The 17341-nt window shown below is 36.1% G+C and overlaps 1 protein-coding gene across 14 annotated transcripts in view; it reads right to left on the bottom strand.

Moving 5' to 3' along the window:
* KCNMA1 (potassium calcium-activated channel subfamily M alpha 1) overlaps positions 1-17341 on the bottom strand; it is an 891121-nt gene that overhangs the window by 270204 nt on the left and 603576 nt on the right. For all 14 annotated transcript variants that reach the window (XM_051982028.1, XM_051982029.1, XM_051982030.1 and 11 more), the window contains exon 6: positions 7605-7680. In XM_051982028.1, the coding sequence (XP_051837988.1) occupies positions 7605-7680 (76 nt within the window). The remainder of the gene's footprint in view (positions 1-7604; positions 7681-17341) is intronic.

Raw genomic sequence — 17341 nt, 5'->3', positions numbered from 1 at the left:
GCTGTCGTTAATGGTTTGATGTCGATGTGGAGGAAGGTTCCACCCTCATGAAATCCCAGAAGGATCTGTGATATTTATCATTTTAACATTAAAACCTATATTAAGACATGGATGCCCAAGCTTATCAAATTTGTAAATGACATGAAACAAGGAAGGAAAAGTAGGAAGCTGCATGATGAAGCTTTTTAAACCTTTATCTTGCTAAAAGAAAGAGACATCATATGGTGCCTTGAGAGAAACCTAATGCTGGTTTTCACTCACAAAAGTATTATCTGTCATTACAATGCCAGTTTGAGGTGATTGGCTATGATCTTTCTCTCTGACAAAATTCTGTATCTGTGTCTTTGAATAGTTATTAGTTGTATTTTTGATATTGTTGATGTTGGTATTTAGTTAATTACTTATCCAATTATATAAGATTAAGGGATTTAATTTATAAAGAAATGGGAGTAATTACTATTGGGAAAGGTGGTATCTACTAAATAAAAAAAATGTTTGATGAAATAAGATAGGGACTTGAGTTTACATTTGTAAGTAAAGAGAAAGAAAATTTGCAACAACAAAAAAAAAGAGAGTGGTGTTTTGTCATTTAATGAAAAATATGTGTATTGTTGGATTATTCAAGAGCTCAGAATGATAAGATTAAATATGAAAATGGGTCAACCGGGCTGAATGGTAACCTTTAAGTGAGACTGCTTGACCTCATAATCTTGCTACACAGATAGGGCACAATGTGAGGCATTGTGTCCAAAGAATTGTTAATTTAAAAGACATTTTATATTAAAATGTATACTAGCTCCGACTCATATTGAAACTCACTTTTAATGTTCAAAAATATACGTAATAGTTCTCAGTATTTTCCTCATAAATATAGAAATATACATACACATACATACACAGGATTACAGATTTTAAAATTAGATTGGATTTTAGAAATTATCTACTCTAGAAAATAAAATTAAGGGAACGAAATCACTTTCCCACGGTCATATAGATAGGAAACAAGAGACAAGGTTTGATCCAGATATTTATGAGTTTGTATCTCTCTAGGTTGTAGCCTCTTAAGGACATGTGATAATGATAATCTGTAACCATTATGAATGAAATTATAAAAGGCAACACTAACATTTCTATATAAGAAAAGAATAAGTTTGTTTCTAATGACCATGTTTTAAACCACTTGAGAACAATGTTGATTTACAAAGTAACACACTCCATAGTGCAGTCTGGTCTGAGCTTTCCTTAGGCTACTGAGTCTATGATGGGGCAGGATGCACTTGTGGGATAATACTAGTTCACGAATCGGAGAATGGTGGTTCAATTCCATCTCTGATGTTTTTACCTTTATGACTGTGGCAAGTCACCATCTCACTGGATCTCAATTTCCTCATCTGTTAAATGAGGGACTTGGACCAGAGGGTTTGTATGACTTCTTCCAGTTCAAGTCTGGGCCCCTGTGATTAGTTCTTTGATCTTAGAAAAGCTAAATAATTTTTCTAAACTTGGCTAAAATGGGGATAATAATATTTGTATTACCTCTATTACAGAGCTGTTATGAAAATCAAATGATATAGCCTACAAAAAGTGCTTTGTAACTCTTAAAAGCACCGTGTATAGTGTGTATGAGTGTAAATCAGTAATAATAGTTTTCTGAAAGGCCATCTTCTCCTGGAGAGGGGATAGAGGGAAATGATCATTCAAAATCGTGACCAATCCTAAAATAATACGTTTGATGTTGACATTTATAATATGATTTAGGAACAACAGATTCAATTCTCCAAATATAGCACACCACGACTAATATTAAAATAGTCTCTAAGTGGAATTTTTTGAATCCACACAAAAGCAAGCCTAAGAGAGAAACAGTACTTAGCCTTCTAGGAAAGGGACTTCAGACTGAGAGGCAAAGATTAAAAAAAAAAAAAAAAAAACTACTGGAGGCAGTATTATTTTTTCCTCAGTTGGCATGAGCTGACACATATACTAACAATTGATTGATGTTTTTATTTGATAACCAATTTGGTTTTTCATTTTATCCAGTATTACATAAGTAAGTACAATTTTTGGATGTCTGAAATTTCATTGGTATCAAAAATTTCTGGTGAGGAAATTTTCTCTACCAAGACAGATCAGAAACTTTTTTGCAACTTAGAATGTTAGAAAGTCAATGTTGGGGCAGCTAAGTGGCTGCCATGGAGTCAAAAACACCTGAGTTCCAATGTGGCCTTAAACATGTACTAGCCGTGAGACCCTGGGAGTGACTTAACCCCTAATGTTTCCAAAAGAAATGCTATTGTGGACGATGAGATGTGGACTGATTAGCTTAAGGTCAATTTATGTCAATGTCAGCACCTGAGTTAGTCTTTCTAACTAAGGTTAACTCTCTATTCCACTATACTGTCTTTCAATTAAATGTGAGGACCAAAGTAACACACTTTATTGTCTTCCTTGTCCCTAAAAGTAATTCAAACTTCAATATTTACAAATTTCCAAGCTGCTGCAGAGGAAGAAATGTGTCCTAGTTTTTCTTTCTTTTCTTTTCTTTTTTTAATTTTCAACAGAGAACTAGAAAACTTGTCATAAAAAGAAAAAGCAAGGGCAATATTCTCAGTCAATAATCCATGTGGAGATAATTCAGATTAACTGTACTGTTTCATTAGAAAACATAGCCTTTGAATCCGAGAAACAGATTCAACTCTGGCTCCAGAATGATTATTTTCTAAAATCCCGAGTCTTGCTCAGCAGATTCAAACTTATTTAGGCAATAGGCCAAAGCTTAGATGGCATTATGCAACCCAGTTATATAGGATCTAAAAATTTCACTTTGAAGGTAGTGACCTTGTCTGCATAATGGATGCAATGTGCATAGGCCTGGTGTTGATAGAATAGAAGAGATCTCTCTTTTAATTTTCTGTCTCCTTGAATCTCCATATACTCTGGCTGCTTTCCTACTGTCCTCTAAATTCTCCTTCACTCTGTTCTTCTCTGTCTACCTCTCTTTCCTGTTCTTCCTAGCTCTGGGATCAGTGGGATGACTGAAAGGCTGTAAACAAATTGAAGACTTTCAAATTATGATTCACTTCATCAATGATTTCATTCTACTGCATGATGTTCAATTAAAGACTATCCTCCTCACTGGAGAAATTCTGGTGAAATACTCATTTTAACCAGCGTCTACAGAGATAATGAAGATAACAAACTATCTTCCAAACTTTTTTGTCGTGAGCAAATGAAATAATATTTGAAAGTGCCTGGTACAGTCCCTGATATATAGGGCCACTTAATAAATGCTTGTACCCTTCTATTACCCTTCCCCTATTTTGAGATCCAAGAATCATTAAATTCCACCATTGAGAGATCTTTCTTCTCTTGAAAGCCATATCTTTTGGAATTAAAGAAAATAACTTTTTTGGCTTCTTGGTTTGACTCGGTTTCCCATCTACTAGATTTTAAATAGCTAGCCCTTTGAGGATATGTTGATGAGAAGAGGCAGAAGAAAAGAGTCAGCACTAGTTATAACATTCAGAGAAAGGCTATGATCAGCCACATACTTCCCCACAAGTCTCTAAGACTCTTTCAATTAAATTAAGAGCTGACATCAGAGTTAATCCCTTGGATAGGGGAATTCATGGGCAGTTAAGAGCATCAGTGAATAAAAAGGTTTATAGTGACCCCAGTAGTGTATAAAGTAATGTGAAATCAATGAATTTACCAAGAAAGAGAATTTGGGAGGGAAATTATAACCCCAAAGAGAACAATTCCATGGAGGCTCATTAAATGTTTTATGCTATATATGCCTACCCTTAAAGTTCATTATTTTAGTGATCTTTGGGACTAGGTGATGAGTAATAAGATATGGTTAAAAGAGTACAGGCTTTGAGATCAGAAGACCAAGCTCAAGTCATATGCCACTTCTAAGTGTGGTTTTGAGCCAAGTGATTTAACCTCTGTGGGCTTCAGTTTTCTCATCTGTAAAATGAAGCATTAGACTAGATGAATTATAAATTCCCTTAATCTGTTTCCATTATCCTTTGCTCTGACCTTGGCTTAAGTTTTCTTGAAATAAGTGAGCCAATAATTTTGTAGAAGGAGAAAAACCTTCTCCCCTTACTGGCTCGCTAACTCTATTCTGGCATTTAAAACCACATGGGAAATCACTGGCTTTCCACTTAGGTTGGAGAATACCAGATTAAAAATATATCATTTCCCAAGCAAATCATAAAAAAGGGAAAAGGAACTGATGCTAAGTGAAACAAGCACAACAAGTAATACATTGAACACAGTAAGAGCAAGATTGTTTCCATGATCAAGTGTGAAAGACTTGGTTCTTCTTAGCAGTTCAGTGATTCAAGGCAATCCCAATAAACTTTGCATGGAAAATGCCATCTGTATCCAGAGAGAGAACTATGAAGACTGAATGTAAATAAACACATGCTAGGTTCACTTTTTCTCTCTTTTTTTTTTTTTTCTGTTTTCTTTTCTCTTGTGGTTTTCCCTTTTGTCCTGATTTCTCTCTCCCAACATGATTCATAAGTTAATGGTTTTTTGTTTTTGTTTTGTTTTGTTTTGTTTTTTGCTGAGGCAATTGGGGTTAAGTGACTTGCCTTGGGTCACACAGAAAGTGTTAAGTGTCATAGGTCAGATTTGAACTCAGATCTTCCTGACTTTAGGGCTGGTGCTCTATCCACTGCACCACCTAGCTGCCCCAGTAAATATATTTTGTTTTTGTTTGTTTTTTTTTTTAATGAATATGCATGTATAACCAAGAATAAATAAACAAAACTATATCTATATCTATCTATATCTTTATATATCTACCTATATCTATATCTATCTACCCCTAGATAGATAAATAGATAGATAGATAAGATAAGATATAGATATAAATAATTTGTTGGGTAGATGAGATTTAGTGAAACCTACTCTTCTTTTTAAAAACCAAAGGAAAGGAGTATCTTCCAAGAGCTCTGAGGCTGGAACTATTAAGACATTTTGAAAAAAATGGGATTTCTTTATAAATTGTATTTTACAGCTATAAAAAAGAAGGAACTACCTATATGGTGATTGTGGGAGTTTCCTTCTTGAAGAGAACCAAAATGGCATCACATGTTTGGGCCAAGTTCAGTTGTTAATCAAGACTATGGTTGATCAGACCAATATGAGCTCAGAAGGCTACACCACAAATAGTCCATATGAACATTTACCAGACTATTAGGGACATTTACCAGACTATCACTCTGGATAAAGAAAAAGACAAAAACCCCATCCCTATTTACCATAAACAATATGTCAAGAAAAAACTGAGAAGAGACAATCTACACTTTGAATGTATTCAGTTCATAGAGCTGAACTCTAGCTTTAGGTGGGAAGAGAGAGAGAAGAAAGGAAATGATCATGGAAATGGTCTCAGGTGATTTGGATTGAAGTTTGAGAAGATCTGCTCTGATTTTTTCTATTTACTAAATATCTTAAGGCAGATTGAAAAATATACTGGGTTGTGAAGTTTTCCTAGGTCTATCCTTTCTCAGTTTTTCTATTTTCCAGGATTCTCCAGAACCTAGGCAGTCACAACTGTCAAGTCACCAGTGAAATCTTTCCTAGGCAAGGTTTGAAGGTTTACAATTTCATGGTTTACAACTGGAATCAATTTTTAAGTTTTCCCCTAAAATAAGTCAAAATCTTAAAGAGGTCTTGTTAAAATATACTCTAAAATTAAATAACTTTCTTTTGGGGTGTGTGTGTGTGTGTGTGTGTGTATGTGTGTGTGTGTGTGTAGATTTGTGATCGCCCTCCAAGAGATATTTCTCTTTGGGGTAAAATTTGATTTTTACTTTAGAGCTGTGCTAGATAGAACATGGTGGCAAGAATTTCCTAATCTATAAGCATAGACTTTCACCATTCCTTAGGTATCTCCCAGGTAAAATGTAGCAGCTAGGTGGCATAGTAGATAGTGTGCCAAGCCTAAAATTAGGAAAACTCACCTTCCTGGTTTCAAATCTAGCCTCAGACATTCATTAACTGTGTGACCCTGTTTAAGCCACTTAACCCTATTTTGCCTGAGTTTCCTCCTCATCTCCAAATAAATTGGAAATAATAAACTTCTCCAGTATCTTTGTCAAGAAAATTCCAAAAGGGATCACCAAGACTCTGATATGACTAAATACAACAATAAAACTAAAAAGGCAACCACATGATAAATGGTCATCTTCATTCTTTGAATACTATCTCAGGGCACATAATACAGTGGATGGGCACTACACTGATGGAAAAATTACTGACTGCCAAGAGAATAGTATATATACTGTTTCTTAAAATTAAATAACATTAAATATCAGCTGAATTCAAATAATTGCAGTGAACAATCTTAGGAAGATAGAAAGCAGTAAAACTCAACTATTTTTGAAAATCCAAGGGAAATGAATAGTTTTCATATTCTCTGAGTCTGTGTCTCCTATTAAGCCTTTTTAAAAATGGGATTTCTATATAAACTACTTTTTATCTTAAAAAGAAATAGACTGACAAGGGACTATGGTTAGCCAATGTAACTGGAAACAAGAAGCATGATTGTAGTACATTTAGATGATTTTTGGATCACTTGAGTTTGTGAGCTCTTTTGAAGGACTAAAGCTGATCAGTCATTTGCAGTGAACCCCCCAGGAGGAATGTACTACTAGGATATCTAAGAAGGGCCATACTTGACCAGATCAGAAAAATGGAGCAGGTTAAACCTTCCATACTAATCAATTTTAGTTTAGGCCTTTGAATAGCCATTTCTGAGTGATAGAGAAGGATATAGAGAAATAGTGAGTGATACAGGGAGATCCAGTCTCGAAAATAAATAAATGATTGTATACACACACATATTATACATATATTTATGTGTGTATGTGTGTATATGTATCTGTATGTCTGTATATAGATATATCCTCATGCAGATATCTCTATTTATCTACCTATCTATCTATCTGGAAGCTAGTATAATATAAGAGAGAAGGTACTAGATTGATAGTCAAAGGACCAAGATTAAAATCTCACTTCTGACACTTGCTTCCTGCATGACTTTAATTTCCTTCACCTCCCTGTGCCTTTGTTTCCTCATCTGTAAAAATAAAGAAACTGGAGAAGATGGTATCTAAGTTTCTATCCAGCTCTTAATTGATTCCTATGATTCTATATATTTTCAGACTTTGATATCATTGTCAGTTCTGTAACATGGGACAGTTCAATCCAGTTGGGGGGGATATGTTGAGAAATGCTTCTAATTTTTCTAAGGAAAAATTTCATTACTAAAAAACCATTTTTTCAAAAGAAAAATATACAAAAGGAACTCATTAGCTGCAGCCATGTTCAAATACATACACTCCTCTGTCCTTTATACAGAAAGCTCTGATTGAGGAAAAGAACTCAAATCCTGAACTTTCCTGTCTTGTTATACCATCTCTATCCTTTACAGAGTCTCATTTTCCATAACTTTTTTCTATTAGATAGTATACCTGTAAGGTCAACAAAAGTAAGGGTCCTAGGGGTTGCTAAACCACCACAATATTTATAACTGGATGACAAGTGCTGAAATGAAGCAGATCCATAGCAATGAGTCAGCTTACCTTGTTTTAAGAATATTCAGAAACTGCAGAATTTCTGAAAACTGTATCAGCCTGAGAGCTCTCAGAAATCTCAAACCTGGGAAGAAAGAAATGGAGTTGCATTATTTTCAGAGGGTCGTTTACAATGTACTCACTGTGCCAGATGACTTATGGCTGCCAAGGTCAATGGGATGTGAAGTAAGCAATGAGAGAGTCATCCAATACCTTTGAATCGTTCCTTCATTTTGATTCTTGACTGACTTGAGCCTCACGTTATTAAATTGGTCAGATACCTGACCAGCAGACCTTCTGATACTGAGGGGAAAGCTTTACAGCCCTTGAAAAGGGAGCTCTGACTGAGAGAGCCCAGCCCAGTCCAGCTCAGCCTAGCAAATCATCCTCAGACATCTGACGCTGCTTGCAAAGAACTCTTTCCCAGCTAGTCACCCTGGGTGTATGGAAGGATTTTCTCTCTGGAACAGTGAGGATTCTGATGGCTTACAGCAACCTCAGTGCTAAGAGCAGATTATCAAGAGATCTCATGTCCTTCTCATTTGTTGGATTGCTGAGTTCATTATCATCATTATTGCTTTGTTAATAGTGTGGTTAGACCTGACTAAATAGACTTAATTGCATAAGGTGAATTTTCTTTTCCAGAATTTCTTTCCATCTTCTCAGTTCCTGGTTCTCCCAAATTTGAGATGATGATGCCCCAGTAACTTAAACATTACTTTTTTTCTTTCCCTTTTCATCTCCTTGGTGGCAAATTTCTATTATCTGTGTTTGAAAGAAATACACAACAATATCTTCCTAGACTATGTCTCAGCAGAGACATAATTAGTAATTTTTGTATCTGGGACAAGAGGTAAGAAAAGGTGTCTGTAGGAGGGAAGTAGAAATAAAATCCCAGAGAAACAGATCCAAGGTCAGGGGAAATTCACTCTAAAATCATCTGATAATTTCTAGTTCAACCCCCCCACATACTTATTAAACTCCTAATACATACAAGATAAATAGGGATATAGCAGACAAAATCAGTCAAGAAAGACTTGAGTTCAAACCTAACTATTGACACATATTGATTCCATGACCCTGGACAAATTGCGTGATCTTTCAATAGCCCCAGGCAATCCTGTATGACTGTAAGTTGTAGAAAGCTTACATATCTACATTGGTAGAAGAAATTCCTCATCATGAAATTACAAGTTTGATTTTTAAAATGTGCAAAGCATTGTATTATCTACCAAATATACAAAGACCAAGTTGAAGGCTTACTGGATTGGTAAATCAAGGGCCCTGGCTTCAAATCCTAGCCCTATCATTGACTATGTAATCTTGGGCAAAGTCTGAATTTCCCAACTGTAAAAATGAAAGTGTTGGACTAGATAAGATAGGCCAAACTCAAATAGAAAGAGATTCCCAGTAGCTATATATTGCTTTAGAAAGCCACAAATTTGCATTATCTCTTTGTATTTTTTTTCCAAGTAGAAATTTATCTGGTTCTGGCAATATTGAGAAGTTTGGGAAGATATTTTCTCCACAGCTGTGAATTTGACATCTCTCCAATAGATGACCATTAAGACCCTTTTTGCTTTAATCCTTGATTCTATCAATAGTCCTTATCTGTGGCATGATAGAACATACAAAGTAATTATGCAGAAGCAAAGAGAGAATATTTCAAAATAAAAGGAACAGGAAAAGCTTCCAGAAGACATTACTGTGATCACTGTGTTTCAAAGGAAATGTGAAATTCTCAAAAGATTGAGGGAAACACTTCAGAAATGAACAATAGCATGTATAAAGGACAGAAAAAAGGAGAAGGAAGATCAGCTTTTGGTAAATAACCATGTAGAGGCTCAGAAAATAGATCTAGCAAATGGAACTGGGTGGTCAGTGAAGTAGGAGAACAGAAAAAAGGAAGAGGGGGTGATTTCACAATAACCAAAGGAGAAAAAATTTAGGAAAAGATTGAGAAAGGAATGCAAGGAAAGAAAATAAAAGTCAAGAGTTAGGGGCTACTTTTCAAGGAGTTTTAAAATGAAAGGGAGGGGGGCAGCTAGGTGGCACAGTGAACAGAGCACCAGCCCTAAATTAAGGAGGACCTGAGTTCAAATCTGATTTCAGACACTTGTGTGACCTTGGGCAAATCACTTAACCTCAATTAAAAAAAAGGGGGGGGTATATGCAGATATCTCTCCTTCTTAAGCAACTCTTTCTATTCTCATCCCCTGCATCTGGATCACTGGGTAGCTATGAATGAATAGTATGTAAGTTTCTTATATCCCCAATTGCATCTAATTTTACCTAGTCTTATGTATTCAAAACAGAATAGAATAGATTACAATCTTGTTACTTCAAAATGACAAAATGTCCCAGTCAAGTCCATAGCCAAAGGAGCCAGACTTGAGGAGATCCCAAAGAACTGAAGTGAATCACCTGGGCAACTAAGCCAACTGTACCATAAAACAAAAGAATGGTTTATCCATCAGGTATACCACATCCAGAAGGCAAAGATATTGGAGTGGCTTGCCATTTTCTTCCTTAGTTCATGTTATATATGAGAAACTGAGGCAGACAGAGTGAAAGGATTGGTTTAGGGTTGCACAGCTAGAATGTGTCTGTAGCTGAGATGAGTTTTTCTAAATCCAAGCTGGCATTCTATTCCGTGATTCCTTTAGCTGCCCCTAAAATTTCTCTACCATGTCCCATAAACCTCATTTGAGTCCTTGAATTTTCACACTGGAAAAACCCTTCACCCCTTTTGGGCTCTCCCTCTGATTTAATGACTGCTCCAGAATCTCCCTTTAAGGAGGGTGCCCAGTACTGCCGTGTCCCATGTCCTCTCCAGGCTGTACTCCAGACTTTTTCTACCTTACACGTGCAAAGGTACCTTCATCTTCTCCCAACCTCCCCTGTTTTCAGCTTCCTTTTTATGTTTTGTCTTCCTCTATTAGACTATAAACTCCTCAAGATCAAAGAATATTTTTCTTTCTACATATTTTTCCCTTATACCCATGGTGGGTTCTTTCAAGATAAGGAGGGAGACAAGAGTATCTTGTGGTGGGTGTATGGCCTGCAACAAGAAACAGCCTTTTGCTGCTACCACCACCCCAAGGGTATTCAGATATTCAACTTAGTGATCTGGATTGATGGGTAAACTTTCATTTCCACTGCCTTTGCACCTTAGACAAATGTCCTGGCCCTGGCCCATGCTCTTTCTGTAATCTAACCTCTCTCTAGAGATGAAATGTTTGCCCAGGGGTGAGGACTTCATGTGGATAGGATAATTTTATGTCATGACCCATTGATAAATTAATTAACATTAATTAATCAGTCAGTCTAATTAATCAGAACAAACATTTATTAAGCACTTTTTATGCGCCTGGCAGGGAGTGCTGGGAAAAAGGTGGGATAGGGAAGTGGGAATGCTCTCTCTCTCTCTCTCTCTCTCTCACTCTCTCTCTCTCTCTCTCCTCCCCCGCCCCTTTCTCTCTATCCCTTCATCTATCCCCATTCCTTTCTCTGTCTCTGTTTCTCTCTCTTTCTCTGCCTCTCTGCTCTGATTATTTATCTATTTATCTATCTGTCTCTCTCTCCCTACTTTCCTCCCTCCCTCTTTCCCCTCTCTGTCTCTCTGTCTCTTTCTCTGTCTCTCTCTGTCTCTCTCTCTCCCTCCCTCCCTCCTTCCCTCTCTCTCTCTCTCTCTCTTTCTCTCTATGTATGTGTGTGTGTGTGTGCGTTTCTGATGAAAAATAATTTATCACAATGGATAAAGAAATGACCCTAGTCAGGAAGCCCTGAGTTCAAATCCCACTTTTGACACATACTAGTTTCATGAACTTGCAAAAATTCCTTAACTTCACAGTGTCCCAGGCAATTCTCCATAGCCATATATTACAGAGAATATCTCCTCCTGTACTGATACTAATAGTTCCCTAATTTAATGCATGTACAGGCATAATACCAAAGAAGTTTCTGGAGTATATGAAATAAGGTATTCTATATGTCAGAATCATGAAATTGTAATGGTCCTAGTTGTTCCTTGAAGTAACTTTCTAAAGATATGTATTTGGAAATGGAAAGGCACAAACTTTCTGACACTATGATTTGCTTTTCCTCTCAATTCAGAAAACATTCTCAAGAAAAATGGATCCATTTTTAATTGGAAAAATTTGACCAATGGCATAAATAGCAGAATATAGAAATAGTCTTAAATAAAGGAATGTAAAAGGAAAGGAATATGTGTGATTTTGTTCACACAGAACACATAATACTATTATGCCCTAAAACCCAATTATTATTATGATTTTAGGGAAGTATAAGAACATTTATATGAGGACAACAATATACCTAAGTGACAACAACAATGTAAATGAGAAAGAAAAAAATCAACTGAACAGACTCTGTGTCACTATGATGTTTCAGCTTAGCTCTGGGGAAAAAATTGAAAAAAAATTTTCTTCTTTTTGCAAACATGAAGAGCTTATAGGTAGGGAATATTTTAAACACTGTCAGACACCATTGACATATTTATTTTGTTAAAATGCTTTTTTCATCTTTTTCTATTTTAATTTCTGTTATAAAGAGTGGATCCCTGAGCAGAAACAGGAAGGAAGGATATATTCAGAAACCGAAATAGTGTAAAACATTATATTAGAAAATGTAAGTTTTTTTTTGTTTTTAAATGAAACTTGGAGAAGCTAGATGGCACAGTGGATAGAGCACCAGCCCCGAAGTTAGAAGGACCTAAGTTCAAATATGGCCTCAGAAACTTAACATGTGCTGGCTGTGCGACCCTGGGCAAGTTACTTAACCCCAATTGCCTCAGCAAAAAAGAAACTTAGGTTAAGATCAGGGAAGTGCCTGATTTGGGGTCAAAAAGCAAATTGATGGCAGATTTAGAACTAGGTTTCATAATCCCTAATTCCTAGAACTCATTTTAGTAAAGCCCAAAACTCAGTTATAGGTCAGCAACTACTGGGGATAGGGAGATGGGATAAGGAGAGGGTTATGAGCAATTGCCATGGAGACCCATTCTGTGACTGGCCTGCCAGGCCAGTGACCTAATGATGAGAATATATGATCCTGAAGTCCAAGTTATTGACAATCTAAGTGGACATTCATATTTAGGAAGCCTTTCTCAAGTAAAAGTGTTGTACTTATTTATTAGTATTTGAAACCTGAGCACAGATTAAGCTAAAGAAAATAATGAATCTATTATTGAACAAAGTTAAGCATGTTCTTGATAATGTTAAAGAGGCTGCAGAAAGACAGACTGATTAATGTGATGTTGGTGAAGTATTGAATTGTTCTAACAATTCTGGAAGACAATTTGGAAAGTGATTAAAATAATAATTCACCATGATTAAGACCTTCATAGAGGTCCAAAATAAGAAAAAAAAACCTTAAATACACAAAAATAGTTATAGAAACACTATTTTTATTAGAAAAGAACTAGAAACAAAGAAAATACACTGTAAGAAATTATGAATATGAGAACTATAGAGCAGAATGTAAAAAATTAAATGAACTTGTACAGAAAACAAGATTCCCAATGACTAAAGCAATGTAAATGAATAGAACAACCGTCTAATCAAAAGAGGAGTTGCGAAATCATAATAATCATGTACAATACATAACAATCATGTACAACTTAAGCTTGTCCCCAAAGAAAAATTATGGGAAGGTGTCTCCTCCCACATTTTCTTAAAGTTGACTATGGTCTAGAACATTGAATATAATGGCAGACTTTTTCAATATGGTGCTCTGGCTGAAATTGTTTCTTCTCTTTTTTATTCTTTGTTACAGAACATACCTCTCTAAGAGAGGAAGAAATAGGGATATATTTTAGAAAATGTAAATGATATTAAACCAAAAAAAATCAAGAAAAATGATTTCTAAAAGCATACTGCACGAGGGAGACATCATCTGAATATTTGATTAAATATAGTATAATGATACTAATAAAAATAGAAAAAGAAGACGAAAGAAAATAGAAAAGAAAGAGATGAATGAGAATAAAAATATGAAGCTGATATTTACATTACTTTAAGGTTCACAAAATGCTTTACATCTATTATTTATTTGGTCCTCATGAGAAATCTACAAGATAGGTACTCTTGTTATCCTATTTTACAAATTAGGAAACTGAGTCTGATAAATATTAAATGATTTGCCCAGAGTCACATAGTAATACTGGTCCTAAAGCCAAAAATGTCTCAGTTCATCCCACCTTCCATATCTACTAGCATTGCAATCCTGAATGGACAGCATACTTAAACTCAGTCATTCTCAGCTTTCTTCCCCACAAAATGTTGACTATCACTTAACCTCTTATCATTCTAGGCATCTCTTTAACAATATAAATGGCACAGAAGAAGCTGATCATCACTGGTGGAAGGGGTTTCCTCACCTGGTAATTCAATGATAATGAAATCACAGACCTAGTCACAATGGCGGTGTTCATTTTTTATTAGCAAAGAACTAGGGAAAAAGGAGAGGTTCACTATTGCATAATAGGGGGATCAAATGAAAGGGAACATATACATATATAGAGAGATACACACATATATATACACATGCCTACATGTGTCTGTGTTTACATATACATATATATATATATATATATATATATATATATATATATATATATGTAAAGAGAGACAGAGACACACAGAGAGAAACAGAGAGACAGAGGAGAGAGAAGAGAGAAGGGGGAAGAGAGGGGGAGAGAAAGACAGAAGCAAAGACAGACAGACAGAGACAGAGAAACAGACAGAGAAGAGAGAAGAGACAGGAGAGAGGAGAGAGAACAGACAGAAGAGAGAGGAGAAAGAAGAAAGAGAGAGGGAGGGAAGGAGAGAGAAAAAAGGGAGAGGAAAGGGAAAAAGAGAGCATTCTGCAAATCTATCTGCATATGTACATGTATGCATATACTCACACATACACTTACATATAAACATATATACATACATATGTGTATATAGGTATGTATGTATATGGCAGTTCTGCAATTTCTGTATAACACAGGTAGTGATTCTACTATACAGTTTGGATAAGGAAGGGAATAGATCAATTATTCATTGCTATGGGAGCATCCCAGGTGAGGAAATTCCCTCTACCAATATAAATAGTCAATTTTTCTGAAACTTGTCCTAGAGAATTGCCCAGAACTCAGAAGCTAAGTAACTTTCTCAGGATCACACAGCCAGGGTGAAGTGAAATCTTTTTCTTTCATCAAAGATGAAATTTGAAGCCAGGATTTGCTAGTTTCATATCTAGCTCTCTATTCATTGTGCCACATTATGGCATAAATACAGTTAATATTAAAATCTATTCAGAGAACTCTCTTGCTCCTTTTCTGTATAAAATCATATATATTTACACACACACACACACACACACACACACACATACACACACAAAATAGTCATTGGCACAACTATTCCTTTCCTTGTCCAGTATAAGAATTGAGGTGAAAATTATATCAGTTTATCACAAAAGTATTAGAGTAGCACTGAATCTTCCCGCAAAGAACCATATGGTTCATTGCAAACCTTCAATGGTCCATTGCTTACTTAACCAGGAAATAAAAGCATGGTAGCAAATGACCATCTAGCAATTTGCTATACTTCACCAATATTTCTCAGATCATGACCCTACTAACCTAACTCAATTCAATTCCCTGGCTCTAGAGGCTGGTTACTTTCATCTGAAAAGAAAGAATTAGCTTCCTGTCCTGACTTATAAAATTGAATTCATATGGATATCAAAGGAAATGAATAAGCGTAAGACAAGCATTGAACACATTATCCCAATAAAAGAAAATCAAACATTGAGTTAGGACATCTCTTTCCCAGGATATCCTCTGGGAATATCAGATATTTTTGTTGGTTAGAGAAAGCCCAGCTAGGGCAAGACCTTACCCCAGGAGAAGCTGACCCTGCAGCAGGCTGCCAGAGAATGGCAAAAACTGTTTTCTTCCTCTTTGTCTGGGACGTGGGATCCTGACTTCACCCTGTATCCATTCTGGAACAAATCTCCCAACGATTTTTTGCGACGTTGAGGCAATCTACATGACTCACTACGTACACTGCTGGGTGGGTGGTGGTATACTAAAATCTTACTGGGGATCATGTTCCCAGACCTTCTAGAGGTGGCCGGAGCAGAGACAAAGACAGGCTTCAATTTGCCTTCAGAAGTGTTGCTTGGAGGAGACCAAACTTGAGAAGAGCCCTGAATCCTACTGCTCTCTTAGAGGTTGGGGAGAAGGATGCTGCTTCCTAGTCCATTTCTGCAGTAGAGTAAGAAGAAAGCACTCTGTCCCTCCCTTCTTTTCTTTGTTCTATCTCCTCTTCTCATCTATTTTCAAAAAATGAACCATTCACAGAACATCTGGATGGTTGTAGCCCTATCAGAGTGTCAGACAGGCGGAGAGAGACTGATTTGATCCATGATGTCCTAATCTTATTGACAAGCGTCTATCCGGATATTACCATGTAAGCTCCTTTGTAATACAGCTCACATGGATGGCAGGAGAAAATGTTAAAACTTACCCCCCCCCCTCAAAAAAAAATCATGGTGAAAAATTCCTGTGGTAGGAAACACACCTCTCATTGATATGTACAGACAGGAAGATGAAGGGGAGCTACTTTGCCTGACCTGCTTGGCCATTTCTTTGATCTTTGTAGATACTGAAATCATCAACTCCAATCAAACCCTAAGAGAAAAATTTAAAATGGGAAATGCCCTCCCTACATCTTCTCCTCTTTATTCCCTCCCTCCCTACATCTTCTCCTCTCTATTCCCTCCCTAACCATTTGCTAATCCTGAAATGATCACAGCCCTTGATGAAATGTAAAGGATTTTAGATAAAGATGGGGACTTTTGGGAGCTTCTGGGGCTATGCTAAGAAGTACAGAAGCACTTCTCCCTGGGCAATCACTGATGTAATTTCTTGGCTTATTTTTGTCTCTGGAACCATAAAAGTTGGCATTCACATGGAATCTGCCCCAAACTGTCCTTGCTAAATAGTTAGAAAACAAATTCCTGGCAGGGAGTTTGTATCTCACATGAGTGGACATGCACTACATATTTATTATTATTATTATTATATTGTGATTCCCCTCCAGTAAATTTGGTCTATATTAGCTCTATAATATGAACAGCTTTGTATCTTCTTTGTGGTGTCCATCCCTAACATGCCAAGCTTAAATAAATGATGAAGAGGTAATTAGCTGAAAGGAAGGAAATAAATCTGATGAAGTCCAAGTAACTTAGGCTTGTATTTAAGATCTCCCACAATATAATCCCAATTAACCTTTCCAATTTGTTATTCTCTACATAGAACATTCTATATAGAACCAAAATCAAACTGATCTATTTGCTATTCCTTTATTGATCCTACCTAGTATCTTCTCTATTATTTGTTCATGATATTTTCTCTAACTATAATTTCTCCACCATAACTATAATTCCAATTATATTTCTCCACCATGCCTCATGACCAGATTACTTAAATTACTTAAATTTAACTTATTTAAACTACTTAAATTCAAGATACAGTTTAAAAGCCATTTTCTACAGGAAAGTAGACCCTATCTATACTCACATATTTGAATCTGGATGAAATCTTGAAAAATAATTCATCCACCACCCTTACTTAATAGAATCAAGGAAGTGACATGTACATGCTATTGTAGCATATCTCATTTATCCCAAATAGAAGTTATTTCTCCCTTTACTTCTAGCATTCAGTT

Source organism: Antechinus flavipes, chromosome 2 (assembly GCF_016432865.1).
Source record: "Antechinus flavipes isolate AdamAnt ecotype Samford, QLD, Australia chromosome 2, AdamAnt_v2, whole genome shotgun sequence".
NCBI classification, from domain to species: domain Eukaryota; kingdom Metazoa; phylum Chordata; class Mammalia; order Dasyuromorphia; family Dasyuridae; genus Antechinus; species Antechinus flavipes.
The sequence above is the reverse complement of the archived record's forward strand: the minus strand, read 5'-3'. Positions and strand labels throughout refer to the sequence as shown.